This window comes from Lipotes vexillifer, unplaced genomic scaffold (genome assembly GCF_000442215.2).
Source record: "Lipotes vexillifer unplaced genomic scaffold, Lipotes_vexillifer_v1.1 scaffold71, whole genome shotgun sequence".
NCBI classification, from domain to species: Eukaryota; Metazoa; Chordata; class Mammalia; order Artiodactyla; family Lipotidae; genus Lipotes; species Lipotes vexillifer.
In genome coordinates, this window is record NW_006793703.1 from 4,677,199 (window position 1) to 4,694,995 (window position 17,797).

General features: G+C 36.5%; 1 protein-coding gene across 2 annotated transcripts in view; it reads left to right on the top strand.

Moving 5' to 3' along the window:
- The window catches only part of TRIM24 (tripartite motif containing 24), a 91,167-nt gene that overhangs the window by 57,233 nt on the left and 16,137 nt on the right, over window positions 1–17,797 (top strand). Inside the window, exons 7-10 of one of the 2 annotated variants that reach the window (XM_007466598.1) lie at window positions 550–696; window positions 7,229–7,346; window positions 9,850–10,118; window positions 14,970–15,143. In XM_007466598.1, the coding sequence (XP_007466660.1) occupies window positions 550–696; window positions 7,229–7,346; window positions 9,850–10,118; window positions 14,970–15,143 (708 nt within the window). The remainder of the gene's footprint in view (window positions 1–549; window positions 697–7,228; window positions 7,347–9,849; window positions 10,119–14,969; window positions 15,144–17,797) is intronic. The other variant, XM_007466599.1, reaches the window with a different exon arrangement.

Genomic DNA, 17,797 nt, shown 5'->3' on the forward strand with positions numbered 1-17,797 from the left:
CTCCTTTTTTTTTTTTTTTTTTTTTTTTTTTTTTTTTTTTACTACACACAAAAAGCATAAATTGTCTACCACATGGCATGACTTGGCACAAACTAGTTGCAATCAGGATAAGAATGCCTAAAAGGTGAAATCATGTGCTTGAATAAATCATGTGATCTGGTAACTTCACTTGATTGCTGGATGGTACATCTATTTTATTTGTGAGTATTGAATTTAATGGGTATTTACTGTATTATAGCTAATCCACGGTTTTGTACCTCTTAGGATACTGGAAGATGCATGAACAGAAACCTGCATCCCAAAATATGTACAACCAGACCAAGGGCCTTGGAGAGAAGGGGCAGGCAGCAGAGGCAGGGTGGCGTTGGTGGTGGCTGCAACACTGGGGGCACGGTTTTTACTTCAGTGAGAATGAGCCTTTGTACCAAGGGATAGGTTGCTGTCACCTGGGTTCTTAAAGGTGGTGGTTATTCTAATTGGGTAATCTAATGATGACCATTAAAATATATGTTACATGCAGAACTAATTTTGAAACTTTTTTGTTTTCAGAGTCTTGCAAAAGATCATCGAATGAAACTTATGCAACAGCAGCAGGAAGTGGCTGGACTTTCTAAACAGTTGGAACATGTCATGCATTTTTCTAAATGGGCAGTTTCCAGTGGCAGCAGTACAGCATTACTTTATAGCAAGCGACTGGTAAGATAAACTAAGTATGGCATTTAACATGCTATCAAAATACAGAGAGAAACAATGGAGTTATTAGAATGCTTAAAATTTAGAAATGTTCATTAGTCTGTACCTAAATGCTTTTTACCTTTTTCTAATTTTTATCAATCAAAATATTTTGGTTTTAAAAAATCTTGCCATGATTGAGGCGTATCTTCAATTTTAATCTACCATCATCCCTCCTGTTTTATTCTTTTCCAAGTTTTCTCTGTCTTAGTGACAGTTGAACTTAATACTAACAATAAAGATAAGAGTAAACATTTCCTGATCACCTGTAGTGTGCCAGGCACTAATCCTAAGCGTTTCCATGTAATATTTTATTTTAACATTTACATCATTTTTATGAGATAGGTATACCTATGCATCCATTGTATGGGTGATGAAACCAAAGCACAGAGTTAAGTAACATGCCTAAGGCCACTCAGCTTGGACACCTGAACCCAGAGGCTGTGTTCCTTTTGTCTGTACTGTGTTGTTTACTCTGTCAGTGATATATGGTACTGGATATTTCAACCCCATTGCTAGAGAAAAGTGGCTCTCATTTGTTCAGCTGTTTTCAGAATAGTCTAGAACCTTGCTACTGAAAATATGGTCACTGCATACTAATCAGGTGGTTCAGTAGATGTGGGGTGAGGCCAAATTCTGTAGTTCTGACGAGCTCCCAGGTGATGCTGCTGTGCTGCTCCGTAGACCACCTTTAGTAGCAAAGGATCTAGAAGACATTCAGCCGTGGAAGTCACACCACATAAGCATTCTTAAAAACCCCTGCTTTACTCTTATTTTATTAAAGATTCCACAGAGATTTACACTTTGAAATCAAATTATGACATCCAAATCTGTTTTCTCTTCACCCACTCAGTTTTGTGGAAGGAATTTTCTACGACCATTTTGAAATAAGGAAATGCACTTCAGGATAAACTTCTGTAAACTAGGTTCAAATATTGAGTAACTTATTAGAAAACTGATTTATAAGTATTCCTAATCATGAATTGTATTCAACTCTTAAGATTATTTTCTTTCATAATTATCAATTATGTGGTCAATCTTGAGTCTTTTTTTTCTTTTTCTTCCTTTTTACTGCTTCATTGGTCTAATGAAAAACAGCTTCTATACAGTACATACCTTCTCTGTTACTTATATTTTCCTGTAAGTCAAACAAAATGGATAAAAGGAGAAAATGAGAGAATTGTCTTTTTTTCAACTAGACCCATTATGAGTATTTTTATTTGTATGTGCGTAAGAAAGCATGTTATTCACACAATCAGATATTCAATCTCCTTATCAGTTTAAGAATTTGTTTCTCTGATTTTATTCTATGATTTTGTTTGTGATTATAATACAAAGAAAACAGTAAAAACTCGAAGATGGGATTACTTAATCTGCACAATGATCTCTTGAAATAGGAGAGAGGAAGATTGTTCTCTATATTATACACAGGAGAAAATAAACACAGTGAAGCATAAGGAACCAGTATTACCAGCTTCCTGATTTACTAAATTGTGTTTTTTAATTTTTAAAAGCCTGTGGAACCCAGTCGCATCACTAGCAGCAGATATAGCTAGTAAAATAATTTACCTATAGTGAATGCAGAGCTAAGGCTTGTGATTACTTTTAAACATTTAGAGGACTTTTAACCTCAGAAAATTTGAAAGTCACTATATTATGCAGCTCTGTCCTTTAGAGCTTCTATGCTTCATAAATATAGCCATGTTTACTAAGGTTATTTTTTTAATGGTGGCTTTTATATGCTTAAAAATTAAAAAGAAACGTCTTGCTGGCCTGAAATTTCAAGCTTAGCTTGTAATTCTTAGTTCATTTTTTTTTTGCTATAGGAATTATAATCAGTAAAAGACCAAAACCATTGGAATAGTAGGATCCTTCCAGAAGTCCAGTTTTAAATATATTTTAAAACATTTTTACAGTATTTCCTTAGGATTCTTCTGTCATCTGTTAAACACTGAGTTTATCCTTATATTATTTAGAAGGAAGGCAAGAAATACCGACAGAAGAGACCAGGAGAGTAAAACACAGTATTCTTTTTACTAGCAATAGATATTTCTATAATACTAGTGATTAGGAAGCTGTTAAGGTATAGGTAGTAAAAGGGAAATCCACAATCTTTTTTACTCCCTTTCCCCCGTCCTCCCATATAATTAATCTTCAAAGACTTATGTTTCCTGAATATCTCATCGACAATTCCTTGCTTTTAGTCCTCAGGGTTCAGAATGTCATGGTCTTTTGCCTGGGTACTGTTAGCCTTTATTCGAATGCTTTTTCTTTCTCCTGAGTAAATCCTCATCTTTGTAGAGACTACCAGGTTCAGCCTAGATGTGTCTTCCTTTCCTTTTGGCAGCCTTCCATGACCAAGACTGGGTTGGATTACCCTTTGTGTTTACAAAGCCCTTATGCATATATCCATCATACTATTACTGATTTTTATCTACTATTATTACATTTGCATATTTTTCTGTGAATTTTGTTAGACTTTTTACTTCTTAAAGGGTAAAAAATTTTGTGTTACCCAGTGCTTGATACATAGGAACTCAATGAAAGATTGATGGTAAATAAATAAGGTAGCAGATAACATCTCTTGTCAGAAGCTATAAATAAGTGTAGACAAAACTTTATGTTATATTTTACAGGAGTAGAAACTCGAATACTAAATTTCTTTTTTAAGTTTATTTTAACTTCAGTAGAAAGGAGACAGTATACAGTATTGCCATCTGAAAAGCTGTTTTGACATCTTCCATAGTTTTTAAAATAATTTTGTCCTTTGCTTTTTGAACAGTAGCTAAGTTTTCAGTGTGAAACCTGAGTTTAAGTTCAGATACATCTGAAGGGATCAACAAGTATATTTAATTAATCCTGATTTATCTTTTATAGTAGCCAGGGTTTATGACTCCTCATAGGAAAGTTTTTGCCATAATTCTTTTGCTTAGCATATTATGAGCATGTTTTATAATGAGAATTATTAGAAGATGCAAAAAAAATTAAGAAAGATAGAAAAACTTAGGCAAAAGAACATTGTGTTCAGTGCTGTTTGCTAAACACTGTGCCATGTATTCTACATAGTCCCAAAATAAATACTTTTTTTACACAGAATTTATTATAGCTATTTAAGATAATTTAGCAATCGAATGAAGCAAACTTATTTATTCAAAAATTATTTATTGAATACCTGTTATGTATCAGGTGGCATTCTGAGTACTAAGGGAACAGAAAACAAAGCAAAATCTCTGCCCTCAAGAAGTTGCATTTTTAGGGACTTCCCCGGTAGTGCAGTGGTTAAGACTCCACACTCCCAATGTAGGGGGCCTGGGTTTGATCCCTGGTCAGGGAACTAGATCCCACCTGCCTGCCACAACTAAGAGTTCACATGCCACAACTAAGGAGCCTGCCTGCCACAACCAAGGAGCCCATGTGCCGCAACTAAGGAACCCGTGAGCTGCAACTAAGACCCAGCACAGCCAAATAAATAAATAAATAAATAAATATTTTTTTAAGTTGCATTTTAATGAAGAGAGATACACAATACCAAAATAAGTAAAATGTATAGACCATTGCATGGTATTGAGTGCTCTAGAGAAAAGTAAATTAAGGGAAGAGTCTAGGAGCATTGGGGTAGGATTGTGATTTTAGATATGGAATTCTATCTAAAGAGGGTGATATTTGGGCAGATACCTGAAGAAAGTGAGGAAGCAAGCCATGCAGATACTCGGGGAGAGTATTCAGGCAGAGCACAAGTACAGACAGCAAGTGCAAAGACTGAGGTGGGAGTTATTTGTGATATGGACAGCAAGTAGGCCTAAGAGGGTGGAACACAATGAAGGAGCAGACACTAGGATGAGTAAGGTCAGAAGTACTGGAAAGCCAAATAGTATATGAGCCTTGTAGTTGATTATGAGGACTTTGGTTTTTAATCTAAGTGAGATGAGAAACCATTGGAGGGACTTGAGGAGAGGAATGACAGAATATGATTTACAGTTTAACACAGTTACTCTGGCCGCTGAAAAAAAACTGTAGGTGGTTGAAGGCAAGGGAGAAATAAGGGAGACTATTTATAACCTTACTGCAATGAGGTGGCTTTTCCAGGATAGTAACAGTAGAGTTGATAATGGAAGAATTGGTAGGATTGTCCATATCTTTTAATGATAGAGCCAACAGGATTTGCTGACAGGTGGAACGTAAGGCATGAGGAAAAGAAAGGAACCAAGGACCAAGCAGTAGGAAAAATAGTGTTGCCAGTAATTGAGGTGGGGAAGATCATAGGACAAGTAGACTTGAAGAGAAGGATCAAGAGTTCCCTTCTAGACATATTAAATTTGAGGTACCTGTTAGAGAATCAGGTAGAAATATTGAGCAAGCCGTTGGAAGTGCAAGTTCATAGAGGGGTCCAGGCTTGAGATATAAATTTAAGAGTCGGATAAACGATGAGACTGGATGAGATCACTTAAAGTATGTGGGTGCAGGAGAAAAGAGAGCAGTTGCAAGACTGAGCCCTGGGACATTCCTGGTGTGGGAGATGTGAAAGAACCAACAGTGGAAACTGAGATGGTACATTGGGACGCAAACCTATTCTCAGTGGCCTTAAAATATAGCAGCTGGTGAAATAAGGGGAAAACCATGAGATCATAGTTTGTTCAAAGCCAAGAGAAGAAAATGCTTCCCTGAGGGCCAAGTGACCACCTATGTGAAAAGCTCCTAAGCCTGAATGGTTTCAAGGAAGAATGGGAGGAGAGGAGCAGGGGACATTATAGATGAGTCTTTTGAAGAGTTTTGCCAGAAAAGAGGGCAGTTGATGGCGGGAGAAAAGGAGCCAAGAGTTCTGTTTTTAGCTGGGAAAAGTTAAACATGTTTATGTGTTAATGGGACTGATGCAGTGAAAGGGAAAGCTTGATGGATACAGGAGAGGGGAGAAAATTGCTGGGCCGTGTCTTTGTGTCAAGGGTGTTGGGCACTATTGCACGACTGCAAGGATTGCCTTTAGCTAGAAGCGCGGCCAGCTAATCCATTGTGATAGGAGGGAACGCTAATACTGGTAGGTGGTGGAAGTTTGTGGAAGTTCCCTGATTGTTCCTGTTTTTTCAGTGACCAGTAATCAGGACCATCAGCTGAGCTGGAGAATGGGGGAGGAGATGCTGGAGAATTGAAAAGAGAAAGGAGGTTTGAAATAGTCACTTAGGAGAGTAGGGACATGAAGGACCAGAGGCCCATCAACCTTAGGGCCCTACCTAAAAGTAAGCAGGCTGTGTTTGAAGTTTGGTCAGTCCCTTTATCAGTCCAATTACAGTGAGTTAAAAGTTAGATTTAACCAGTGTTGTTTGTTGGTTGTTGTTTGGGGAAAAGGTTGAGGAGAGGGAAGGGAGTATGTGTAGTTTGACATGTGAGAGAAAGAGGGGTTGAGGGTATATACCAGGAAATGCTTATGAGGATTAACCCTGGGATTTGAGCCAGATAAGGAGAAACTGAGGGCTAGGGTAAGGGTATTGGTAAGATGAGGTCGAAGGACAGGGAAAATTTTAAGAGCAAAGGTTTATAGGACCTTTAGGGTTTGTAGGATTATTGGTATCTGGGCACTAGCAAGGAGTAAGCTGGAAAGAAAGATCATCTAGTTGGATATAAAATCATCAAGAATTAAGACAGGAGTAATGATGGCGTTGGTGATGGTGAGCCAGGAGCTAAACTCTTCAAGACTGAGGGAGAGTGACTGAGTATTCACTGAGGACTGCAGTGTGGAGGAGATGGGGGTGTGGTGTGATGACCCGAGATTCACAGCATAGGAGCAAGGAGAGCCATCCTACTAGTAGGCCTAGTTATGAGCTGTACTTATGTTTCCTGAGCAGAGAGTAATTTGTATTTTCTGTAATTCATTAGCCGCCTAATCTCAACTCTGCATCCTTCTTTGAAAGAGTAAGTAAAATAAATAAAGCAGCAGAATTTGTGAAAATTTTTTATTTTACAAATACTTGGTTGGTGCTTCTGTGAAGTTTAAATAATTCAAAAAACTAACTTTAAGCTAGTTAAAATTAGTTTTTTGTATTCAACAGTATAGCTAACTGAGTTGTACCTCAAAACTAATAACATGTTTTGGAAGGAAAACTGCGTTGTATGTCCACTTTTTTATAACTTATATATATATACAATTGCTTATTTTGTGTTAGCATACATATGATACAGAGACCATTTTTTGTGTATTTATTGGGAACTTAATAAATTACTTGCCGAATAAAGGGTTTTTTTTGTTTGTTTGTTTTTTGTTTTTTGCGGTACGCGGGCCTCTCACCGTTGTGGCCTCTCCTGTTGCGGAGCACAGGCTCCGGACGCGCAGGCTCAGCGGCCATGGCTCACGGGCCCAGCCGCTCCGCAGCATATGAGATCTTCCCGGACCGGGGCACGAACCTGTGTCCCCTGCAATCGGCCGGCGGACTCTCAACCACTGCGCCACCAGGCAAGCCCGCTAATAAAGATTTTGATGTTTAGTTGTCTCTCTGCTTTCTTCTAGATTACATACCGGTTACGGCACCTCCTTCGAGCAAGGTGTGATGCTTCCCCAGTGACCAACAATACTATCCAATTTCACTGTGATCCTAGTTTCTGGGCTCAAAATATTATCAATTTAGGTAGGCTGTTATGTACATTTTCTCAAAGTGCCATTTGTTTCTGGAACTCTTAATGATTATGAGATTATTGAAAATGTATTCCCTTCCACCCCCAGTGTGTTTATCATCTTGTTTTAAGTACATGGAATTTTCACTAGTATTTCATTAGTGTGTGTATATGTGTGACACATGCATGAATATAAACGCACATGTAAATATGTGGATGATATGAAACATCCTTTATATTGACTCACAGGGTGTCTAGATTTCTGGATTTAGGAGGGTTTTTTTTCTTTCCCATAGAATCTTGCTTGTACTGTTAATTACATACTTATCAGAATGGTTGATCAAACTCTTGACTTGTGACTGCCATTAATATAGGACTTTTTATATTTAGAATGTTTTCTGTTAAAACAGGACTTTTCATACAATTATTGGCTTACTTACTCTTGAGAGCCAGTCATCAGGCACCTAATGGTTCATTTGCTTTATCTAGCTAGGGAAGACTTCTCATTTTTTCTTTTGCCTTTTATGTAATTATTATATAATTTTTAACCTCCTAACTGAAGTGTACCATACGTACAGATAAGTGCCCAAATTTTAAGTACTAGAGTGCACTGAGTTATCACAAAGGGAGACTATCATTATGGTATCATTTGGTAACATCAAATATCCTTGCAGGCAGTACTTGCTACATTATGTGCTAGTAGAAAAAGTCTTCAGTTTTTGCCTCCTTTCTTAATTTCTCACAGGGAGACTATAGAAACAGAAATTTAAGAATTCTATATACGTTCTTCATCAACCACCAGTATTCCCTTTGATGACAGTTTTTGGGCTCATTGACTTTGTTTCAAAATCTTGAAAGATGGTTGCTCTCTCATTCCCTAAGCTAGATTCTGGGTAAGAAAGGAAGAAATGGCTGGAGAGAGAGCCAGTGCTCTCAGAACACACCAGGAAAGGAAGAAATAGGCTTACGCAAACCTCATTCATACACGGGAAGAACAGAAGGAATGGTAATAAGGTGACCCTTTGAAGGAAAGGTCATAAGTTGACTCCTGCAGCTCAGTCTAGAAGCACATATTTATTGATTGATTGATACACAGCAAGCAACTGGAATCATACACACTCTCACCTATGTAACTAAAAAGAAACATCTTAATACAAAGCGTGTATATAAGTTAACTATCTCCTACCCTCCACCATACATGCAGCTATATAGAGAACCTGTCACAGTTATATATCCACACAAATAGTCACATGTAGAATTGTATGTACTTGTAAGCATATCATTTAAAACATAGACCACATGATGTAAACATAAATAAAATTAAGAATATGTGTAACTATACACATAAATGGATATAGTTTTAGATAAGTCTACAGTGAAAACAAAAACATCTGTTTGTGAGGAGTTTGTAAAACAATATCCTTTACTGTAGGACTTCTCAGAGCTGTCCTATACAGCTCTGTAAATTGCCATTTACAATGAGATTTACATTTTAAATCTTCTAAGGAGACAAGTTTCCCAAACTTGGTTATTTACGGCTTCTGAGAAACATGTTATAGAAGACGGCAAGGGAAAAATGTTGATTTGGATGAATATTCAGTTAGTGTCTTTGTGACTTTGGGTAAGTTGTTCAATCTCTCTGAACCTTAAATCCCTTATCTGTACAGAGGACTTTAACAATATACATAGACCTACTGTCGCAGTATCTAATACAGAGTAAGTATTTAATGAATGATAACTCTATTTTTTAGGATGCATATGTTTATTAAATCAGAAACATTTAACTGAGTCTCTGCTGTTGAAGAAATCAAGCTTTGCCTTATGCTTGGACCACACCTGTTAGAGGTACCTTTAAACTCTAACAGTATAGTTATAAGGCAGAGTATTCTCCATCAGAGAACTAACAGTGTACTCTGTGAAGGTGTAAAGAACTTGAGAGATAACTAAATCAGAAATACTGTGGTATTGTTTTTAGATCCAATGTCAGGTTTGCTTGTTGTGTTTTGATATGCAACAGCAGTCCTCAAAGTAGGGTCTGAGGCTCCTTCAGGTGATGACAGGCCTCCTGTTTACAAGTACATATCCATGTATGGCTGGATTTTCTTCATATATTTAAACAATATATTAGATAATGCAGAAACAGGTATGAGAGTTCAGTTATTAAGCCAGACATTTAAAGAGATGTTCAAAAATGTAAAATAGCGCCACTCTTCACTACATTTTTTTGAAAATAAGTATTTTTTCATAAAAATGTGTTATTATGGGTTGTCACTTTTAAATGAATTAGTGAGGAAAAATTTTTTTACTTCTCATTTTTAGTTTTGAATATGGTAAATTTTGATTGATAGAACCTACATAAACAGAAGCTCTTTGGGGTTTCTATTTTAAGAGTATAAAGGGTTCCTGAGAGAAAAAGACGTTCTTTGGCAATTCTGAAGATCAGTAAAAATAGCCCTACAAAATATGGTATTTCACTACCAGAAAATCTTTAGAACTTAACCTTTTCTCTTTAATTAGGTTCTTTAGTAATCGAAGATAAAGAGAGTCAACCACAAATGCCTAAGCAGAATCCTGTCATGGAACAGAATTCACAGCCACCAGGTGGTTTATCTTCAAACCAGTTATCCAAGTTTCCAACACAGATCAGCCTAGCTCAATTACGACTCCAGCATATGCAGCAACAGGTAATGGCTCAGAGGCAACAGGTGCAACGGAGGCCAGCACCTGTGGGTTTACCAAACCCTAGAATGCAGGGGCCCATCCAGCAACCTTCCATCTCTCATCAGGTAAATTTGGAAGCAGGCCTGTCCTAACTTAGATAATTATAGTACAGTTGTATTCAGCAGCTCCTAAAATAACCAAGGCATCTTTCATCCATGACTTAAATATATGAATTTATAAAAATTTATCACATTAAGGATCCCTGATTTAACTCTAGATTTTAGCCCTTCTCAAAAAATTAATGGTTTATTTAATTGGGACATCTGTTCTCATCTGCTCTCTTTCATCTTCAGATTATAAGAGGATAAATGATTCCATTCCTAAATAACAAATGCATATGATTGATGGGAAAAGTTGTGTACCTGTAATTCATAATTCTTACATTAGTGCTTCAGGATGACTGATACTTTAGGTTATCTGTTCTCTGTAAGGATGCAGTGTTTAGAAAATCACATTGCATCTTAGAAACTAGGACAAAATGAAATAGAAAAGGGCAAGGGTTTGATTCATTAGAAGTCTTCCTTTTTCAAACTTTATTTCTGAGCAAATGTTCCATGAACCATTCTTATTTTAATCCATACAAATTGTCTGTTATTTTCAGTTACTTTTATTTATTAATTTATACTCCCTATTTCTCAGAAGAATTTGAACTGTTTTACAGTAAATGACACAAATGAAATGGCAGAGGGATTAATAAGTGTTAAGAATACTCAAAGCATGCAGAGCTAGGCTAAGGGTTCTCATCATGCTTGAGAGCAAGACTTAGCTCAATTTTTTGTCAGCCAAACAAAAAAGAAACAGGAATAATATCTATATTATTTGATTAAAAGGAACATGCCATTAGAGGAGAAATTTTTTACTAGTATTTTTCTAGCACTAAGAGGAATATATAATGTGGTTCTTTATGAAAAAGCAATTAAATGGCGTAATAGCATTTTTTGGTAGCAGTTTTACAAAACAGATGATTTTCATAGGACTCTTATTTCAACCCTGAATAAAAGCTGTAGGCATATGTAGATACTGATTTTGTTAAATTGCTTCTGTGAAGGCCTGAGGTGTGATGTATTTGAAGTTTATGGCTGTCTGGTAATTTGATTAAGAAGGCATGTCAAATCTAGGAGAATATTAGTATGACCAGTTGATTATTCCTCTTGAACTTTGTTTTAACCCAGGTTTTAAAAGGAAGTAAATAACAAGCAATTTAAGAGGTCTTTGGTGAGTGTTCAATGGGAAAAGACATGTACGCTTTCGATATCAGGAGTGCAACTGGCAGAGTTGAGATTTTGTTAAGAAAATTGAGGCATAATTTTGTCACTACCTCTGCAGGCTGCAGGGTGACACATTGCAGGTAGACTGCAGAGCACCCAAATTGTTCTGAAGATAAATGTGAAGAGGAAAAGAGAGAGAAAATAATTACTTGTTAAGTGACTAGTGCTAAGCATTTGCATGATTATTATTTATCTTAAGTGTCCGAGAGATGTTAAAGTGATTTTCTATTTAATACTTAACCTGAAATAAGATAAATCCATCATTTGTATTAATTCCCTTTTCACTAAGGAGTGAAGAACTGAGGCATTTTAATAGATACTCCGTGACTTGGTCACATTCTCAAACAATTTTTTATATAAGCAGTGACAAACCAGAAGTGACCTTGGTCGAGCCTTTAGCCTGCTTATCTCAGAAATTTGCTTTTGATCTTATTATTTCTCTCTAGGATTTACTGCTATATGATGTATATAATGTACAATCTTTATTATGCAGCCTAATTTTCCCACTTATCAATACATTTGACCCTTGAACAATGCAGGGGTTAGAAGCGCTAACCCTCCATATAGTTGAAAATCCATGTATAACTTATAGTTGGTCCTCTCTCTCTGTGGTTCCTCCGTATCCACTGTTCTGCATCTGAGGATTCAACCAACCACTGATTGTGTGGTACTGAAGTATTCACTATTGAAAAAAATCCATGTCTAGGTGAACCTGCACAGTTCAAACCCATGTTGTGTTGTTCAAAGATCAACTGTAAAGTCATTTTCTCATCTTTTGGTCATTAACTCACACACCTCTCTTTTTGTCCCCTCTCAATGACTCCCGAACTTCCTTCCAGTACTCTCAGCTCTCATTTTATCTCTTCTGTACCAAATATCCACTCCTACATTTTTCACTCATCAATTTTCCCTCATCTGTAAACTTTCACACTGCCCTGCCCACCTGCTTTCTTAGTTTTCTAACAGTTTATTTGCATATATATGTGGGAAAATATCTGTAAGCAGGGTGTATGTGTGCCTCTTTGTGGGTGTAATCATACTCTACATCTGTCCAATAGGACCCAGGTCAATTTAAAGCCGTGCTTCTAAAAATCACTTATACAATAGTTCCCTATTTCTTCCTCTGAAGATTAGCCGTGTAATCTGAATGATTAAAAAGTTGTGTGATACAGAGCTAGAATACATAGTTATATGACTGAGTGGTACAAACTTGATAAACATTATGCATCTCTGTTCATTGAGCGGTGTACAGTATACTCTATCATACTCTAATGGACAGGGCTAAGTTTGTTAGATCTAAGTATGTTATTTTATACATAATGGTTGTCACTCCCGGGCTAGATTTACTGCTCTGGAGATAGCTCATTCATATGTATACATTAATTTCCTAAACAGTGGGTGGATGTTAGAAGGACATCTGCTATGCTTCATGGTTATACTGACCTAGAATAAAATGAAAACCTGTAATAATAAAAGTATTTAGAGTGAAGGTGAGGATAGTGATGATTATATGTCAGTTTGCTTAAGCTCTCAATTATTTCTCTATTCTCTCCCTTTTTTCCTTCTTGCAAATTAATTGATTCCATTTAATTAAAATAGCACTGGTTTTGCTATTTCTTTTATGCTCATAACTAGTTTCTAGTCTTATTCTTTCAAGTTGCTTTTCCTGTCACAGGGTTCTTAGAAATTAACTCAATCAATTGTCATAGTTTGGGAGAGGAAAGAAAAATCACCTTACATCTTACCACACTGGGATTCCTTGATGGGAGAGTCGACATCCAGTCCCACACTGATTTTTCAGAGTACAGTACTCTGGCATCAAGTGTCATTTCTTGACTGAATCAATATATAAATCTCAGGGCAGGAGTAGGCAGAAGACTTCTATAACTACTTTTGTTCTTCCTTAAGGATCATTTTGGGTGCTTTTCCACTTTTTAAAAAATTGTCTCTTTGATTAACTTAGAAGTTTTCCACTATGATTCCCCAGTTCTTCTCTGTTTGTGTTTCTATGATATAAAACCCTTCAAGTCACAAAACTTTAGTAGAAGAATCAAAGAGAATTGCTATGGCTTCAGGCTTACGCTTTTATAAGATTTTTTCATTTTCTCGTTTTCTCTAATATTTTTCTGTTCTTCACCCAGAAGAATAGAATTTCAAGAATTTCCCTTGATCTTGAAATAGTGTCTAAATCTACTTTTCATTGGATCTGTAATTGCTGGTCACTCTTGAAAGTTATTGACGGTGAACCCAGCGCCAACTAATTTGCAAGAGAGGGGAAAGAGAAATAATTTACCCAGGAAAGGAGATGAATTCCAAAAATGGGAGAAGGAAGAGAACAAAAAGAGGGCAGAGCTACACTTTATGGCTGTCTGCCTTCACAGTGTCGAAGTTTAAGATGTTGCTATTTCAGCCTTTATAAATTTCACATTTATTTTTTCCACCTTGAATGTGGGAGTTAATAGTTCCCTTTCTGAGAAGTTCTTATTCATATGCAGTTAAGATAGCCTGAAAATAAGTATTTACTTTGCAATAAGTTGCCAACCTTAGAGAGAATTGGGTAGTCAAGGTGAGACTGGCATATACGGTTACCTTTTTCTAGAACACTGGTCTCAATTTCTAGGGCTAGCATTTATTGAGCAAACTAGGCTTACCTTCCCAGCCCCTACCCTGCACTATAATCAACCAGTGTTGTCCTTGAAGGGTGTCCTTTCAAAATCTATTTTCTTTTAGAGGGACTCATCCTCTAAGCCATAATTAGTACCTTAACCCCCAGCTAAACACCAAAACATGTTTGGGTAATGAAATGGCAGACTAGTTTTGGATTAAAGCCTTAGTGCTGCCTTTAATGAGCTGTGTGACTTTTTTCAAGTTATCCCAGCTTTTTAATGTTTAGTGTCCTAATTTGTAAAATGAGGGGAGGGTAATAATGAGATAACACATGTAAAATGCCAGTCACAATGCCTGGCACATAGTTTGATCTCAATAAGATCCGATTCGTTAATTTTTAAATGTTATTAATATTCATCTGTTCATTATTTATGTTTTACTGCTTGGAGCCAGAGGACTTGAGTTCAAATCTCAGCTCCATTCCTCCTATCTTTGTTAATCTTGGACAAGTTATTTAAATTCTCTATATCTCAGTTCCCTTTTTTGTAAAACAGAGGTAATCCCTACCTTAGTGGATCATTGTGAAGATTAAATGGGTTAACACATGTAAAGCACTTAAAGTAGTACCTGACATGTAATAACTACTCAGTAAATGTTAGTAATTATTCTACCATCACATTATTTTAGGAAGATTGAAGAGGGCAATTCTTTACAGAATGTAATCATCAGGGACTTAGAAGAATACCAAAGACAAATTTTCCCTACTTCCCAGTGTGGCCTAGATCTAATCCTAGTTTAACCTACTTGCAGCTGGAAAATCCTCTCCCAAGGGTCTTTCCTAATAAAACTTCTTTTCTTTAAATTGCTTATACACATTCTGGAAGGCTGTCCCCTCCCCCTGTACCCTTACTGTAATTTTAATAAATGATTCATCTGTGACAGAATTGCTGTCATTCTGTAAAAGTTATAAAATGGAGTTCTTTATACTTTGTCTTTCAGGAGATGATTGTCACTGAGTTCATTGAATTTCTTTTTTTCCAGCAACCTCCTCCACGTTTGATAAATTTTCAAAATCACAGCCCCAAACCCAATGGACCAGTTCTTCCTCCTCATCCTCAACAGCTAAGATATCCACCAAACCAGAGTACGCCACGACAAGCAATAAAGCCCAACCCCCTGCAGATGGCTTTCCTGGCTCAACAAGCCATAAAACAGGTATATATATTTACTTCTCCACAGTTGCTTGTTCTGCTTCTCTCTACTTCCAAATCACATTGAATTTATGGATAGAGCAATGGTGATAAAGAGCAAGAGTAAGCTTTTTCCTTTTTTAAATAAATGTGGGTTACAAAGTTTATTACAGACTGCCCTATAGAGAGAGACAGAACTAAGAGAAAGGATCTTGATGCTTTGTAATTAACAAGAGAAATCAAGCCACTTATACAGAAGTGAAGGATCAGGATAATTGGTGAGTCATAGGTATGAATTTTTCAATGTTAATGTGTGTAGCTTTTAGGTAAGTGCATTAAATTTCCTAAGACAGAATTATTCTAACAAATATAGATTGCATACTTAAAAGAGAGACCAATAAACAAATCTTCAAAGTGTTTCAGGGAGACTTCTTAGACACAAACTTAGTATCACACAGTTTTAATATGTAGTACATATACGTCTGATAAAGTTTAATATTTAAGGTTATATATTAACTCTTAGAAGGTTTAATGTTTAAGTTACAATTTATATTTGTATTATATAAATTTATAATATATATTATATATATATTCTTAGTGTTTTCAGGTAAAAATATTTTTTAGGTATTACACTGGTTTTTTTAATTATTATTATTTTTTAAAATAAATTTTATTTATTTTTGGCTGTGTTGGGTCCTCGTTGCTGTGCGCGGGCTTTCTCCAGCTGCGGCGAGCAGGGGCTACTCTTCACTGAGGTGCGCAGGCTTCTCATTGCAGTGGCTTCTCCTGTGGCGGAGCACGGGCTCTAGGCGCGTGGGCTTCAGTAGTTGTGGCTCACGGGCTCTAGAGTGCAGGCTCAGTAGTTGTGGCGGCGTGTGGGATCATCCCAGACCCGGGCTCGAACCCGCGTCCCCTGCATTGGCAGGCGGATTCCCAACCACTGTGCCACCAGGGAAGCCCTATTACACTGTTTTAAAAAGTTCTCCCAGTGCTTTGTCTTCTCCAAGTACTTGTGTCAAGCCTTTCCAGCTTACGACTAGTAGATTGATTTCAGTTTAATTTTTTTGCCAAGACCGAAATAAAGAATATGATGCTATTCCCATAATTCTGTGACATTCATTTAAATCAAATGATTTGAAAGTAATATTCTAAAAGTACATATGCTAAGTGTGTGTGTGTATATGTTTATAATTAGTTTGGTTTTGATAAAATAGTAATACTTTCTAAAATAATATTTTAATTATTTTCAATAAAATTTATACTTATCTCTGTTTCATCATTAGAGGTGAGGTGAAAAGGGACCAGACTGCAGTTTGGTCTTAAATTCTGTTTATTTTCCTAATACTTTTGTGGCCTTGTACAAGTGTACTCTTTAAAATCTCCTTTGCCCCCACTATAGAGTGAGTGAGTACCTTGCAGAGTTTTGCTGAGACTTAGTGCTAGTGTATATAAAAGCAACTGGAACATTCTGGGTACTCAAATGTTTCTTCACCTATTCCCTATGTATTATTTTTAATGGGTAGACATGCACTCTAAGAAGGTTTTTAAAAATGTTTCCTGGTCAGCAGTCTAAACTTGAATGAATAAATGAACAAGCTAGGATAAAAGATAATGGGGAATTTGTTTTAATTGATAGAGTAGCTTAACAAATTATAGTATACTTGTACAGTGGAAATGCTTTTGGGCTATTAAGAAAAGGCAGTAATCTATATATGATCTCCAAAGTATATTACATGGCAAAAAAACTTTGTCGGATTTTTTGTGAGTTATTCTCAATTTTTTGTTTTTGTTTTTGTTTTTTAAATCTCATATATATATATATATATATATAAAACCTGGAAAGATACACATCAACTGTAACTGCTTACTCTGGGGAGGGAAGGAGGAAGAGAGAGAGACACAGACAGGTGGATGGATACGAGGGGTGGGTAGGTGGTAAAGGTGACATTCATATTCACAGGGTTTTTTACTTAGTTTTTTCAGTGGAGCCTGTAAATTCGATTTTTCAAAGTTAGAATATTTCCATCACTGTCACTCTATATTGTGTAGTCCATATATAAATGAAACTGAGTTTGGGAGTTTTTTCCCCTGCATAGTCTTAAGATACCTCTTAGTGGCTTTTTTCCCCCCAATATTTTATTATAAAAATTTTCAAACTTAGTAAGTTGAAAGAGTTGTACAGGGGACAGATTGCTCTATTTGCCTTCTCACTTATTATCCATATACCCATTTATCCATCCGTCAATCAAACCTTCTTATTTTTTGATAGGTTTCAAAGTAAAGTATAGATAGCAGCATGGTTCATCTCTGTGTACCCTATAGCATTCCTTTATTAATGTGTTCATTTCAGCCTCTAACATAAATGACAAAGAGTTTCCTCAGATGTTTATTGATGCTTAATTACCTGTTTGTATATGAGAAATGGGTGTTTAGGAAAAAAAACCTGAAAGCCAGGGTGTGGGGCTAACGTTTGATGGCTGAATTTCACTCTTACGTGAGGGTTGCTAGGCATGTTTATTAGGAGAGTTACTAATGTCACTGTCTATAGGTAGTGGTCCAATTCCCAAAAGATCTTTCTGTTTCATGCCTGAAATGCAGGGCCTGGCTGCTCATTGAAGCCAGCTGGGGGAAGAAGATTGTTAGCGGGCCGGAGGCAGAGTGGGCAGGAAGCTCGGCATT